The 16842-nt window shown below is 36.9% G+C and overlaps 1 protein-coding gene across 5 annotated transcripts in view; it reads right to left on the reverse strand.

Moving 5' to 3' along the window:
• Positions 1–1944: 1944 nt before the first annotated feature.
• LOC138326137 (uncharacterized) overlaps positions 1945–16842 on the reverse strand; it is a 40425-nt gene continuing 25527 nt past the window's right edge. For 2 of the 5 annotated variants that reach the window (XM_069272278.1, XM_069272283.1), the window contains 8 exons: positions 16139–16204; positions 13923–14147; positions 13326–13459; positions 8601–8956; positions 5997–6927; positions 5664–5685; positions 4735–5024; positions 4039–4442 (listed from right to left, as the gene is read on the reverse strand). In XM_069272278.1, the coding sequence (XP_069128379.1) occupies positions 4398–4442; positions 4735–5024; positions 5664–5685; positions 5997–6927; positions 8601–8956; positions 13326–13459; positions 13923–14147; positions 16139–16204 (2069 nt within the window). In that variant the 3' untranslated portion in view covers positions 4039–4397. Of the gene's footprint in view, positions 2990–4038; positions 4443–4734; positions 5025–5663; positions 5686–5996; positions 6928–8600; positions 8957–12966; positions 12985–13325; positions 13460–13922; positions 14148–16138; positions 16205–16842 lie in introns of those variants that run through there. The other 3 variants (XM_069272270.1, XM_069272288.1, XR_011208875.1) reach the window with 2 other exon arrangements.

A 16842-nucleotide genomic window follows, 5' to 3' on the forward strand; every position in this document is an offset into this window, starting at 1 on the left:
TTATTCTTTATTGAGTAATACTTCACGCAGGAACATTTTTCAAAAACCTCGGCCATTTCAATGGTTCTTTTGGCTGAATCCTGCTGTATTACGCCTCCGGCCTCCATTTGCCGAAGAGTGTATTGCTTTCAACATTATTGTAATATTTTTTCTTCTGTATTTTCTATTGTTCACACCATAAGTGTGGAGGAGGCCAACGAACGGAAGCAGCAGAAATACCAGTAGCTGGTGGAAGATGCCAACATCGAGGATGGAAGACATGGTGCTTACCGATAGAGGTCGGGTGCAGGGGTTTCTCCGGCCAATCGTTATGGAGAGCCCTACGCCTATTAGGGTAACCGGAGCAGACCGGAGGAACCTGATAGCAGCAGTTAGCAGGCAGGCAGAAGTTGCTTCCAGTTGGATCTGGGGGAAGAGGGAGGAGAAGTTGATTGGTCACCAGCAACAGTGCTAGCCACAAGGTGACGAATGGCAGAAAGACAGACATCGCTGCCCGTGGCGATAAACAGGCAGAAATAAGACAACTACCCGCAATAATACCAAGCGGATGCGATAGCCGACCGGTCCCTGGTTGGGCCTGATCAACCCAGCCGGCGCACCTTTGGAGGACGTCGTGGAAAGCGCCGAAACGTCTAAGGAAAATTCGACAATCTATCTTGTCTACACGGTTATGATTACTTCCATGTAGACTATATGTTCACTGAAAGAATGCAACATTATAAGAAAAAATCGTCGAGGTTGTTAAAATCACATTTTATTTATACAAATTTGTCATATCATTTATTATATATTATAATCAATTAACAATTATTGATTAATATGGAAGAAAGTAGCAATATTCCTTATTCAAAACTAAGTTACAAATGTACATACTTTTTATATATATTAAAGTGTTTGCTTTCCATTATGATCTGTTTTGGTATTCGTCTGCTGATGGAGATACATGTATCAACAACACAGTGTTCCTTCGTGTAGGGATGACGTTTAATGAACATTGTCATATTTTTCATATTTTGGAGTTTATGGTCGATATTGGGGGTATGTAAATATTTATATTCACATTGTTTATCTAGCTGTTTGAAATTGAATCAATATATGTCTTTTTAATCAATATCTATTATCTTTCGAGGTTACAGTATCGTCAAAATTTCGTTTCAAGCAAGAAAAGTGTTGTCCATATTTGTAAATAGTTGGCGTTAGAAAAATGTGCCAAGAAAACATATATAAAAGACATATAAGAAAAATACGAAAGCCTATAAGTGTTAAAAAACGAGATAAAAGTATTTCATTTTATGTTCCACAGTGACACTAATAGGCTTTTCTTAAAAATGATACATTTGACGGTCATTTAAAAATGTGTTCTTCTTACTGTATGTGTATGGCAAGGAGTTCAACTACGTCCTAATAACTTTGGTGCTTTACTGAAATATCCGGTGCGTTGGTATTTGTATTTTATCTAGTTCATTTCTGTTGTACTTATGTTGAAAGTTTACTGTGAGGAAACTATTAAATGTGAAATTTGAGGAAACTACTGTTAAATAAATGTGAAATTTCATATTTTTAAACAATAATTTTAGCGTTTCCGTTTAGTTCAATTTTATCTTTGGTTAAAATCATAATCACTAACAGATATTGCAAAGGGGCAACATTATGCACACTAATCCAAATTGTTATGTCGGATTTATTATGGAATGTTATACAAATATAATAACCTTTTAAAATAAAATCACAATGCTTAATCGCTTGAATTGAGTCAATTGTCCTGTATAATAAAAAAAGTATAACTCCTGTACAGTCAAACATGTAACTGAAAAATATCTTTGAAAAATATGTATGTTGAAAAATGATCTTATATGGCTGCCTTTGACATCCTGACGTACGATTCTGGTTACTGTTGGGATCAGTGAACGAGGAAGGAAGGTCTTCGCTTGAGCAAGGTAATAGTTCACATAGAAAAGTTTTATTTACCTTGAGTCTGCTGACTCATCAGTTGGACATACATACATTAAAACATGACATTCAAATAGTATATCATATCATACAAACATACAGGTTGGCAGTACTACATTCGGAGTATAGGAGTATAACTAATTGATTAATAAAAATCTTTTTGCGTTGAGGTATTTTGCTAAGTTCTGTAATTCATAAAACAGTTTATACAAACTTGGTTTTTTGAAATAATAGTCTTTCATGATTTTTTCTGATATCAAGGTAACATGGACATTTTAAACAAAATGAAATTCATCTTCAACATCATTTGAATTACACAAAGAACATATTCTCAAATGTTGGTATATTTTGGTAACGACTCTTTTCTACATTAAGGTTAGGTATCATTTCAAACGCTATTGTTGGCGTCTCCTACCATCTGGGATGTCCCTCTTTGTTAAACAGTCGACATCAAATAAAATTGGATAAAGTTATGTATGTATAGTCTTTATGTCACATATCTACGAACAAATGCAAAACTTGAACTTGGATATATATATTCTAATACACAAGTTAGATCACACTGTAAATTATTATATTATTCATATGGTTATTTTGAATTTAAACACCGCAACAGAAACACTTGTCACTGGATAGTGGTTCTGTAGAACGAACCCGGCCAGGTACGAGTCATAGAGCACTGTCGAATCATCCATACGTAGAGATCCACGTACATACACTTTTGCATAAAACCAATATAACTTTCATTCATAATATTTACCATTCCGCTAAGAAGACGTCAATTTTTACAATATGTAGAATTGCTGTACATTTTCCCTTTAAAATGCCTCCATTTTTTTATGTAACCCAAATGATATCCAACTGTGACTTAAATCTTGTATGCGTTGCCTAGTTGGTAAGGTATATAAAATTGATTCAATAACAGGCATACAGTGGTGTAAATAACCTTTTTCAAATTTTTATTTTGTTCCACTAGCAGTAATGGGCACCGATTGTAGCTCCTAAGACGACATCATTATCTGTCCTGAAGTCTTCTGGGCTACAATAAAATCCTAGTGGTTCTGTTATTGTATTTGACAGGGATTCTTATTTAATGGGAACACATGCTGCATTAGAATATGATAAAATCTAACAAGAACACATGCTGCATTAGAATATGATAAAATCTAACAAGAACACATGCTGCATTAGAATATGATAAAATCTAACAAGAACACATTATGAATTAAAATATGATTAAATCTAATACATCATGCATTGCAATATAATTATATCTAACAAGAACACATAATGCATTAACATTAATGCATTACATAATGCATTATACAATCTAACAAGAACACATAATGCATTACCATATGATTATATCTAACAAGAACACATAATGCATTACAATATAATTATATCTAACAAGAACACATAATGCATTACAGTATGACTATATCTAATAAGAACACATAATGCATTACAATATGATTATATCTAACAAGAACACGTAATGCATTACAATATTATTACATCTAACAAGAACACATAATGCATTACAATATGATTATATCTAACAAGAACACATAATGCATTACAAGAACACATAATGCATTCAATATAATTATATCTAACAAGAACACATAATGCATTACCATATGATTATATCTAACAAGAACACATAATGCATTACAATATAATTATATCTAACAAGAACACATAATGCATTACAATATGATTATATCTAACAAGAACACATAATGCATTACAATATAATTATATCTAACAAGAACACATAATGCATTAAAATATAATTATATCTAACAAGAACACGTAATGCATTACAGTATGACTATATCTAATAAGAACACATAATGCATTACAATATGATTATATCTAACAAGAACACATAATGCATAAAAACGTAACATAACACAATAGTTGTAGTTAAACTGAATCTAGTCCGAGCAGAATAGGAATGATCCTTTTAAATACCAATTATGGAATATGCATTCTCATTACCGCGAGAGTTTTACTTCCACATATATGATGGAGACCAAATAAACTAAGATCATAGGTGTTACGTTCAACACTATCACAGAAAATGAAATGTGACCCTCCAGCTCGGATTTCCACCAGAGTGCCCATTTTGATATAAGGTACTGGCAAATCCCGTAATATTAATGTATTTATCTATTCATTAACAAAACTGATATTTTTAACCTGAGTTTCGATCGGACTGTCCACATTTATGTCATTGTTACTTAGGGATAATTACCTATGGACTTTTCTATTCTTTTGTGTGATTAACCATCCATGGAACCAGTGGCCCGGACTGAATTCTATCCGGGGCTAAATCTTTCATTTAGTTGGTTGTTCCCTATGTGTAAAATATGGAAGGAAATAGCTTCCTAATCCCTCCTATCTTCTTTTTGTACGTAGGAGTCAAGCGCTGCTTTCTTTTACTCCCTCGTATAGAGCTTAATCTTCTTTACTTTACTTGGTGCCTGCAAATAAGTTCTTGTGACATCGATAGCCTCATGCTTCCACAGATTACGTATAATGTAATGTTTTATGTTTTTGCGATAAAGCAAATGTGCCATTTTTATCAATCTTTTGAAAGGATGAATACCACTTATGTATCTTATTGTATTTGTTTTAGTGAAACTTGTAACAAGCAAGGTAAGTCTTACTATTATTAATCACAATTATTATAAGGAATTATTTTACTTACATTTTAAAAGTATTTTAGACTCATTTGCAAAAGCCTTTTTTTCAGAAAAGTTCTGATTGACCTACTTTGTAAATCTCGACCTGTTCATCTATAATCTCGCTATCAGCCCCGTACTCTCGGAAGGCTTCAGATAGATCGCTCAACATTTCCCGCTCCGTCTTCTGCTTGGCTGCTGTGTCCCGCCATTCGACCAGAGCATTAGTGATCTGGGTCAGGGGAAAGTGCGGATTAGCCATCTTGATCCTGTCAAGTGTGTGCCTCGAAATTCCAAGAAGTGTCATTACACACTCCCAGTTTGCACCGAGCTTGGCGGCAATGCTTACTTGTAAACCCTTGTCTGTCAACAGTTCACAGGCTACATATAAAGAAATATCATCCATTTGAAGAAAATAAATATTGCATGTACATAAATCAAAATGTGTATATGATAATAACTATAGGTATGTGTACTAGATAGAAGCTTCAATATGCAAGCAAACCTCAGCTAAAACAATATGTATCCTCTTCATTGAAGTATTATTCAAACACCTGAAATACCCTTTAGAGCCAAAATGATAACATTTCTTTGGTGTAATCTTCCTTTAGAGACGCGTCAACAATGTTTAGTGCGAACTAATGGGGGGGGGGGGGGGGGGGGGGGGGGGGGGCACTAGAATAAATTTAAAAAATGCCAGATTTCAAAATGTAGCTTATGTACCATAATGTAGCAATTCTTTATTAATTAATTCTCAATAATGAATATATTATTTCTCAAAATTGATAATATTCATAATCAATAACTAAGGAATAATTTGAATATATATACATGTACATTTTTACTCTTATTAAAAAATCTCCTTGGCAATTTTTCTCCATGAAATAAGGAGGGACTATTTTTTCAAAGAAATCACTATCACAATATGAGGACGATATATATGGTGACGTCACAGTTTACGTTATGAGATGATAACATTAATTTTCAATGAACAAGCGAAATTGAATTTTATATACATACCGTACTCTCTGACCTCTTTAAACTGAAACAAACAGTGTTAAAATAATCATTTGCCAACCTTACATGCTATTATATCTAAAGAAGAAAACTGTCCTCACTACAAAAGTGACATTGAATGTGAAGTACAGGACTTTGACAGGAAATTTACATCTTAACCTGCGGAACATATTAAACATCGAGACGCGTTTCAAGATATTTTCTACATTATTAGTATAAATAACAAATGATTAATTCCATGTTATTTTACATTAGAAAAATATGCAAATATTACATGTGCGAAGCCACTAGGGAACACGCGAATTGCTAAATCGTGATAAATAAATGTTTACCAACCTTTTCTTTGGATACAGGGAACCAGACTCGCCAGTCCAGTTTTGTCAGGATGTGTGTACCGGAACAGTCTCCACCCTGACAAGCCAGACCTCTCGCAGCTCTCATTAGCCCGTCTTCCTCTCGTGGACTATCGGACTGGTCCAGGGATAATTTACAGTGGAGCATGTGTCGGTACTGGATATGGTCCTGACGGCTTACCTCCAGTGTGTGTCGTATGATGACTTCCATGGCTTCTCTTACCCTCATCCCGGTACCTTCTGGAATCCGAGGCTCAGATGTCGTAAACAGTGTGACCGTTATCACGGACTGTTCCCACTGAGTGTGAACGATCATATTACAAAGATCGTCAATCATGAAGCAGCCAAGTCCTTTATAGATCTGCTTTGTGGGACCTTGGTTGTGACTTCTTGCAGAATTTTTTTCAATTGGTTTGAATGCCTTGATGACGCCTGCATATATCCGATCGAATAATTCTTGCGGAGTGAATACATCCTTGAAGACGAAGCACAGCGTGCGAGAGCAAACTGTCCCCTTGACGTTGAGGAGGTCATGTATTTGTTTGATCCCTTTGATGCTCTGAAGTTTGCTTGGGACAGTGTAGTTCTCGTCGTATACCGGTTTTCCTTGTTCGTCCTGTCCAACACAGGCCTTTACCAACAGACCAAACTCTTCCAAGAAAGCTAGAAGGATGTCGATATGCTGAATGAACGAATCTTCTTCTGTTGAATTCCAAAGCATTTTTGCAAGATCTACTGTTAGAAGAGCCTGGTGTGAGTATTTAATTAGGTCTGCTTCCAGAAGGAGATTGTCTGATTCCAGAAACCTTTCGTCTGTTAGAATTTCTCTGAAGGCGTGAATGACCCACTGAGGGTTGACTATCACCTTGTCGTATTGGCGAAAGTACAGCACAGATCTTGTAGAGTGGAGATACCTACAACAAATAATGTTACACCTGCATAAAGTATAACACAGATCAGGTAGAGTGGAGACACCTACAACAAATATTGTTACACCCGTCTAAAGTACAGCACAGATCTGGTAGAGTGGAGATACCTACAGGAAATAATCTTACACCTGACGAAAGTATAACACAGATCTGGTAGAGTGGAGATACCTACAACAAATAATGTTACACCTGTCTAAAGTATAAAACAGATCAGGTAGAGTGGAGATACCTACAGGAAATAATCTTACACCTGACGAAAGTATAACACAGATCAAGAGCAGTGGCGTAGGAAGATGAAACGTAATGGGGGGGGGGGGGGCAAAGGTCCTCAATATTTTGTACCGCCCCCCCCCCCCCCCCCCCGCCGCACATACATGTGGAGAGGAGGAGATTAATTCAACACACAATACTTTATATTTTTTTTCATATATGATTAAATATAATCCTTGTACACATTTATAGACAGTGGGGTCGCTAAAAGGAAATTAACGAATACGCAAATTGGCCACATTAGCGTGTGAGCGCCGAAGGTACGATGTTTTGGGGTCTGGGGGTCGACCCCGGAAAAATATTACGATTTAGAATAGCCGAGATGAGTTTTACAATGTATTTTGAAGATTTTGCGAGCGCCCGAAAGCACGAGATTTTGGTGTTTGGGGGGTTTGGGGGTCTCCCCCGGACAAAAAATACTATTTAGAATGGCTAAGATGAGTTTTACGATGTATTTTGATGAATTTCCGAGCGCCCGAAGGCGCGAGATTTAGGTGTTTGGGGGATTCGGGGGTCTCCCCCGGGAAAAATATTACGATTTAGAATGGCTAAGATGAGTTTTTACGATGCATTTTGATGAAACAAAATTACGATTTAGAATGGCTGAGATGAGTTTAACGATGTATTTTAATGGTTTTAAAGCGTTCTTACCATGGTGATTTTTCGATTTAAAGTAACCTGCATTTAGAAATAATAATTGTGATAATTGTGTCGTCATGTCATTGCGCAACTCTACACGATCTGAACATACCGGCTTCACACCATCGGCACATTGTTTTGTAACTCAAAATAATAATGGATTAATTATCTTGCTAAGACATATAAACAAAGTAATCTTTTAAGAGACATTTTTTGAAATACAAATGTAGTACGTAGAATCTTTTAATGGACATTTTTAGTGCAGTTCATGTGTATTGAATTTTTACTATTAAAGGTTTGAACATTATGTGCTTGAACGTTTTAGGAAATGCGCCGCGCAGCGGACATTTTTTTAGAATGAAGTACGAAAAATGTGCAGGAGGACCCTTTTTTCTTTCAAATATGCATTTTTAGAACATTTCAGTCGGCGAAAAGACATGTTTGCCCCCCCCCCGTCCTGGGGAACGGGGGGGGGGGGGGGGGGGAGGGGGGCAGTTGCCCCCCATGCCCCCCCCGCTTCCTACGCCCCTGAAGAGGGATAGACATAAATATTACTAAAAATATTAACCTTGTGACACCAACTAGGTATGCATTCCCGCTTTGAAGCTACATGCATTTTGTTTCTTTTATAAGAATATGCATCGTTTTATACAAATGAAGAGCGATTAAGTGACATTCACCCATCTCGACTGATATCAAAGTTTGTTTGATGTATCTCTGATGATTTATTATTTAATAAATTATCTTACTCTAGAAACATCTTGATGTTTTCCTCGTCACCGATAGGCGATTCACATTTGTTATCCAGGTCTATGATCTCTTTAAGCGTCAAAACGTGCTTCCATTCTCGCTGTTTTAGAATTTCCCTCTCTAGGGCAAGCCATGACGCCGGCAACTCTCGCTCCCATTGGTCCTGGTACACTGCCGCTTCGACTATGTAATTCCTTAACTTGTCAAAGGCTGGGTCATCGTCGATGGAATTATCGACAGTACAGAAGCGGAGGAAGACAAATCCTTCCTCCTTTGAATTTGCGAGCTCAGCAATGCTGCATATATCTCGACGCATGTCTCTTAGCCTGTCCTCTCTTTGAGATGGTGTATCATCCTACAGAAACACAATATCAGCATAGAGAACTTCAATTGAATTTCGAAATTTTACTTCTTTCCAAATGAATTTATAATGTGAATCACAAAAGCGATTTCATATACTTCATTAGAGTTAGCTGGAAAATATCCTGGACATTTAATGTAAAGTTGACAGTAAATGATGACATATTCTACTTGAAATGTGATGTGGACCTGGTCTAAATCTGAAGCCAGCCTGGTCTCTTACTTCTTACTTTAATGATAACAGACTTAACCTTAAACCTGATGTTGACCTGGTCCATGTGTTTGCCGACTATAATGTTGACCTGGTCCATGTCTGTACGGACTATAATGATAACAGGCCTTACCTTAAACCTCATATTGACCTGGTCCATGGGTGTACCGACTATAATGATAACAGGCCTTGCCTTAAACCTGATGTTGACCTGGTCCATGGGTGTACCGACTATAATGATAACAGATCTTACCTGAAACCTGATGTTGACCTGGTCCATGTGTGTACCGACTATAATGATAACAGGTCTTACCTTAAACCTCGTGTTGGCCTGGTCCATATGTGTACCGACTATAATGATAACAGACCTTACCTTAAACCTGGTGTTGACCTGGTCCATGTGTGTACCGACTATAATAATAACAGGCCTTACCTTAAATCTCGTGTTGGCCTGGTCCATATGTGTACTGACTATAATGATAACAACCTTACCTTAAACCTGATATTGACCTGGTCCATGTGTGTACCGACTATAATGATAACAGACCTTACCTTAAACCTGATGTTGACCTGGTCCATGTGTGTACCGACTATAATGATAACAGACCTTACCTTAAACCTGATGTTGACCTGGTCCATGTGTGTACCGACTATAATGATAACAGACCTTACCTTAAACCTGATGTTGACCTGGTCCATGTGTGTACCGACTATAATGATAACAGACCTTACCTTAAACCTGATGTTGACCTGGTCCATGTGTGTACCGACTATAATGATAACAGACCTTACCTTAAATCTGATGTTGACCTGGTCCATGTGTGTACTGACTATAATGATAACAGACCTTACCTTAAACCTGATGTTGACCTGGTCCATGTGTTTACCAACTATAATGATAACTGACCTTACCTGAAATCTGATCTTGACCTGGTCCATGTGTGTACTGATTATATAATCATAACAGACTTTACCTTAAACCTGATGTTGACCTGGTCCATATGTGTACCGACTATAATGATAACAGACCTTACCTTAAATCTGATCTTGACCTGGTCCATGTGTGTACTGATTATATAATGATAACAGACCTTACCTTAAACCTGATGTTGACCTGGTCCATATGTGTACCGACTATAATGATAACAGACCTTACCTTAAATCTGATGTTGACCTGGTCCATGTGTGTACCTGATTATATAATGATAACAGACCTTACCTTAAACCTGATGTTGACCTGGTCCATGTGTGTACCGACTATAATGATAACAGACCTTACCTTAAACCTGATGTTGACCTGGTCCATGTGTGTACCAACTATAATGATAACAGACCCTACCTTAAATCTGATCTTGACCTGGTCCATGTGTGTACTGATTATATAATGATAACAGACCTTACCTTAAACCTGGTGTTGACCTGGTCCATGTGTGTACCGACTATAATGATAACAGAGATTACCTTAACCTGGTGTTGACCTGGTCCATGTGTGTACCGACTATAATGATAAGACCTTACCTTAAACCTGATTTGACCTGGTCCATGTGTGTACCGACTATAATGATAAGATACCTTACCTTAAACCTATGTTGACTGGTCCATGTGTGTACGACTATAATGATAACACCTTACCTTAAACCTGTTGACCTGGTCCATGTGTGTACCGACTATAATGATAACAGGCCTTACCTTAAACCTGACGTTGACCTGGTCCATGTGTGTACCGACTATAATGATAACAGACCTTACCTTAAACCTGATGTTGACCTGGTCCATGTGTGTACCGACTATAATGATAACAGAGTCTTACCTTAAACCTCGTGTTGACCTGGTCCATGTGTGTACAGACTATAATGATAACAGACCTTACCTTAAACCTCGTGTTGACCTGGTCCATGTGTGTACCGACTATAATGATAACAGACCTTACCTTAAACCTGGTGTTGACCTGGTCCATGTGTGTACCGACTATAATAATAACAGGCCTTACCTGAAATCTCGTGTTGGCCTGGTCCATATGTGTACTGACTATAATGATAACAGACCTTACCTTAAACCTGGTGTTGACCTGGTCCATGTGTGTACCGACTATAATGATAAGATACCTTACCTTAAACCTGATGTTGACCTGGTCCATGTGTGTACCGACTATAATGATAAGATACCCTACCTTAAACCTGATGTTGACCTGGTCCATGTGTGTACGGACTATAATGATAACAGGCCTTACCTTAAACCTCATATTGACCTGGTCCATGGGTGTACCGACTATAATGATAACAGGCCTTGCCTTAAACCTGACGTTGACCTGGTCCATGGGTGTACCGACTATAATGATAACAGATCTTACCTGAAACCTGATGTTGACCTGGTCCATGTGTGTACCGACTATAATGATAACAAGTCTTACCTTAAACCTCGTGTTGCCTGGTCCATGTGTGTACCGACTATAATGATACTAGACCTTACCTTAAACCTGGTGTTGACCTGGTCAATGTGTGTACAGACTATAATAATAACAGGCCTTACCTGAAATCTCGTGTTGACCTGGTCCATGTGTGTACTGACTATAATGATAACAGACCTTACCTTAAACCTGATGTTGACCTGGTCCATGTGTGTACCGACTATAATGATAACTGACCTTACCTTAAACCTGATGTTGACCTGTCCATGTGTGTACCGACTATAATGATAAGATACCTTACCTTATAACCTGATGTTGACCTGGTCCATGTGTGTACCGACTATAATGATAAACCTTACCTTAAACCTGATGTTGACCTGGTCCATGTGTGTACGGACTATAATGATAACAGGCCTTACCTTAAACCTCATATTGACCTGGTCCATGGTGTACCGACTATAATGATAACAGGCCTTGCCTTAAACCTGACGTTGACCTGGTCCATGGGTGTACCGACTATAATGATAACAGATCTTACCTGAAACCTGATGTTGACCTGGTCCATGTGTGTACCGACTATAATGATAACAGTCCTTACCTTAAACCTCGTGTTGGCCTGGTCCATGTGTGTACCGACTATAATAATGATAACAGGCCTTACCTGAAATCTCGTGTTGGCCTGGTCCCATATGTGTACTGACTATAATGATAACAGACCTTACCTTAAACCTGATGTTGACCTGGTCCATGTGTGTACCGACTATAATGATAACTGACCTTACCTGAAATCTGATCTTGACCTGGTCCATGTGTGTACTGACTATAATGATAACAGACCTTACCTTAAACCTGATGTTGACCTGGTCCATGTTTTGTACCAACTATAATGATAACTGACCTTACCTGAAATCTGATCTTGACCTGGTCCATGTGTGTACTGATTATATAATGATAACAGACCTTACCTTAAACCTGATGTTGACCTGGTCCATGTGTGTACCGACTATAATGATAACAGACCTTACCTTAAATCTGATCTTGACCTGTCCATGTGTGTACTGATTATATAATGATAACAACCTTACCTTAAACCTGATGTTGACCTGGTCCATGTGTGTACCAACTATAATGATAACAGGCCTTACCTTAAATCTGATCTTGACCTGGTCCATGTGTGTACTGATTATATAATGATAACAGACCTTACCTTAAACCTGGTGTTGACCTGGTCCATGTGTGTAGCGACTATAATGATAACAGAGATTACCTTACACCTGGTGTTGACCTGGTCCATGTGTGTACCGACTATAATGATAAGATACCTTACCTTAAACCTGATGTTGACCTTGTCCATGTGTGTACCGACTATAATGATAAGATACCTTACCTTAAACCTGGTGTTGACCTGGTCCATGTGTGTACCGACTATAATGATAAGATACCTTACCTTAAACCTGGTGTTGACCTGGTCCATGTGTGTACCGACTATAATGATAACAGACCTTACCTTAAACCTGGTGTTGACCTGGTCCATGTGTGTACCGACTATAATGATAAGAACCTTACCTTAAACCTGGTGTTGACCTGGTCCATGTGTGTACCGACTATAATGATAACAGATCTTACCTTAAACCTGGTGTTGACCTGGTCCACGTGTGTACCGACTATAACGATAACAGACCTTACCTTAAACCTGGTGTTGACCTGGTCCATGTGTGTACCGACTATAATGATGACAGGTCCTACCTTAAACCTTATGTTGACATGGTCCATGTGTGTACCGATTATAATGATTGGTGGATGGTGTGGACGTAGTTTACTAGGATTGTACGCACGCGAAGAGTAGGCTCCTATGTTACGGACCCAGTTTTTCAGTCGGACTGTTAGTGAAATAAATTGTTATCTACATTTTGTACATTAATATTGATATAGTTTAAGTAGTTTGATTTACTGCTTTATTCTACAGGTTTTGCACAAGGATACGAAAACAATCTTATGAAGCTTGAAAATTGTGCTAATGACACTATTTGCTCTAAAATAAAAACAATTAATATATTCGTAAAGTCTGAACTACACTGAATTCTTATTCAAGAAATTCAGCAGCTAGCGCATAGAACGGATTTGTTTTCTAATCACCGATAGTTAATTAGCTAAGAAAACTTCACAATGTTACATTTAATGTACTGTTTATATGTAAATATTATATTTTCATTATGATATCTATTCATTCGTTTTCACATGCATTATTCCTACACAGCTTTTCATTCCTATACAGTTTATTTTTATACAGGTACTGTTTTAATCATACACATGTATATATCATATCCTTATATCTATACCCACCTAGCTGTAGATTATCCGTGAAGTAATCTATGGCCCTGAATGTGAGTATATAGACCCCGTGGGCACTGATAAACACCACGTTAGTAGCCTGAAAGGCCAGGTCCCCGCCCATATCCCACATCGACAGGAAGGCCAAGTCCTCCTTCTGTTTGTTTGACTGTTGGTAAACCTCCTCAGATTCATCCTCACAAGCTACCCAGGACATTTTGAGGCCTCTTTCCGTGTCTAAAATCATAATTTTAATTTTGGATGAAAACATATGACACATTGAAATAGGAGATTTTTGCTTCTTGGATACTTTAATGGAAAATCTTAATTAAGGATGTACACCTCTGAAAAGTCAAAATGTTCTTGTATTAAACTTTTTTTCTCATATAGATTTTTGGAAATATGAGTTCATACCATAAAAGAAAATGGAAGAAAAACCATATGTCCGTGTGCTCGTTTTTGAGCTTTTGTCACTCAAAGATACCTAGTTGACAAAATATTGGATTTAATGGGAATTTTGCCATCTTGGCCATATACACAAGGAATTAGTAGTCGTCTTTAAAAATATACCAGTTTTGATCTATTAGACTGATAGTTTTTCTCATAATGAAACATATGCTAGCCCTACCCCTTTATTTTGAGCTGCAAAATGCACCGTTTTCAGCCATTTTAATTTAACCCTTTATAGAATCAGTTCTAGTATTAAACTTTTGTTAATATTTTGCATATTAATAGGGAAAGGGTTGTTCTTTCTAAATCAGGCAGAAAAATTGGGGGTCTGTGTGCTTATTTTTTGACCCATTTGAATATTTATTATTTTTCAGTAATTTAGAGTAAAAATAAAAGTGCTCAAATTACCATTAAATGTAAAAATAGAGTGACAAAAGTGTATCATTTCACACATTAATACTCAATATTTTAATAACCACGAACCTAGTAAAGATTTACAGCAAAAATTATCTCGATATAGCTAAAAAAGCTGGCGCAGTGGTGATTTAAGTAAAAACAGTTACAGTAAAAAATGGTAAAACTGTGGCTCTACTCAAAGCGAAAAAGAAACAATTTCAAAATGGCCGCCAAATGGGTCATTTCTTAAAATCCCCGTATAAAAAATCTACTAAAAATAGAAATGTAATTTTTGCCAAAATTTGCAACTGACAACTTCCTACAGATATTGATAAATTGTATTTGAAAATCTCATAAATTCTTTGATCTATGTTGAAACGAGACTTCAACGGGACTGAAACCACAGAAGAATACAACCTTCAGTACAGTTTGGTCCAAATTTTATATGATGTTTTACAGAAAACATTATTTAATACATTTTGGCTCACTTACTTGCATTGTTTGATATCGTGTCATTAAAGGCTACAATTAAGATTCTAGCTTAATACAAAAATCTAGTTCATCAATTGATTCCGTTGAAATAAACTGTTGAAATCTCCGTTTTGTTTTTTAACTTCACTGAAGTTTGAAAAATTATGTTAGCAGTGAATCCGTTCAATATTAATATTGACATCAATATTACAAAAAATACGCTTTGAATGCTGATTCGATTGATTTGTCAGAGTTTTTTTTCCAAAGCAATACAAAACGGCAATGTATCCATTGTAATATCACGATACTGATTTGAAAAACAAATGTTATTGACCAGGAAATTAAACTTGCCGAAGGTCTTTTGGGTCTTGTAAGTTCCACTATGTGATGTTTTGGAAAACTCCGCGAGGATCCGAGGAGCAGAAAATAAGGATGTCAGGGAACAAGCATTTTACCATGGGGAACGCGCAACTAAAAGGCCATTGAAGCGTCGACAAGGGAGATATATGGAGAACTTCGTTATCATAGATGAAAAATATTGATTCCTCAGTTAAAACAAGAGCATTTTTTATTTTTTAATAGGTAAGAAAGTTTGCAAATATCATTTAACATTTTATACGAAATGAAGTTGTAGAACAGACCTCAACTCTCAAACTCACATTTATGTAAGATATTTCAAGCTTTACAAGAGCGTTAAGTTCAATTTCAAATGGAAATACGTATACACAGATGGATGGCAGACAAATTGAAGGTCATTTTGGCCGGTGGGAGATAACATATAAGATATGAGTGGCAAATGTTTTTATCGCATTTGGTTCCGACCAGGAGATTTCAAAATGCATCAATGTACTATAGATGGAACTGAAATTTCAATGATTAAATGATAAAAATTACAAGACATGATAACTCACCGTTTACAGGCGATTTGGTAATGGCTTCAGTGTCAACTGTATGTGGTTCCCGTAGCGTCTGTTCTGCTGTAGATATAAATATAGTAAAAAATCATTGCCACTTCAATTTCACAATGAAACATTACCTTCTGACTATACATACAAAAACATCAATCATCATACAATCTGATTAGATAATGTATTTTATATCCACGCCGTTCCGGTAAACCAACAAATAAGATGTCATCGACGTCATCAATACCTGTGGTTAAATGGTTGCGTAGAATTTCGATAACGACCTTAAAATTAACACCAAACGATACTGGCATGTCTTTATCTCTAAGCAAATGAAATTTTATGAAATTTATGAGAAAAATATCAAGTAGTGGTCTGTATGTATCTCTTCCTTCATAAAAAAATTGGTTGTTCACGACGTCTTACCTTTACACTCGACACACCATACAAATTGAGAATACATGGTCAGTGTCATAAAATATAAGCTGTATTTTGGCTAGCAACCTTTTTTTTCTGTCTGACCCGAGCCAAAAATACATAGTATATTTTAAGACACTGGCCATGTATACATTTTATCTTGCAACCTTCCTTCAAAACACAAACATTTTAGCTGTGGGATGTCATTACTATTGCAAATAATGTTTCGCCTCGGAAGTAAGTCAGTCGAATCGACACACGTGCAGCAATTCTAAAAAACAGTTGTTTTCCGT

The sequence above is a fragment of the Argopecten irradians genome, chromosome 1 (genome assembly GCF_041381155.1).
Source record: "Argopecten irradians isolate NY chromosome 1, Ai_NY, whole genome shotgun sequence".
Taxonomy (NCBI): Eukaryota; Metazoa; Mollusca; class Bivalvia; order Pectinida; family Pectinidae; genus Argopecten; species Argopecten irradians.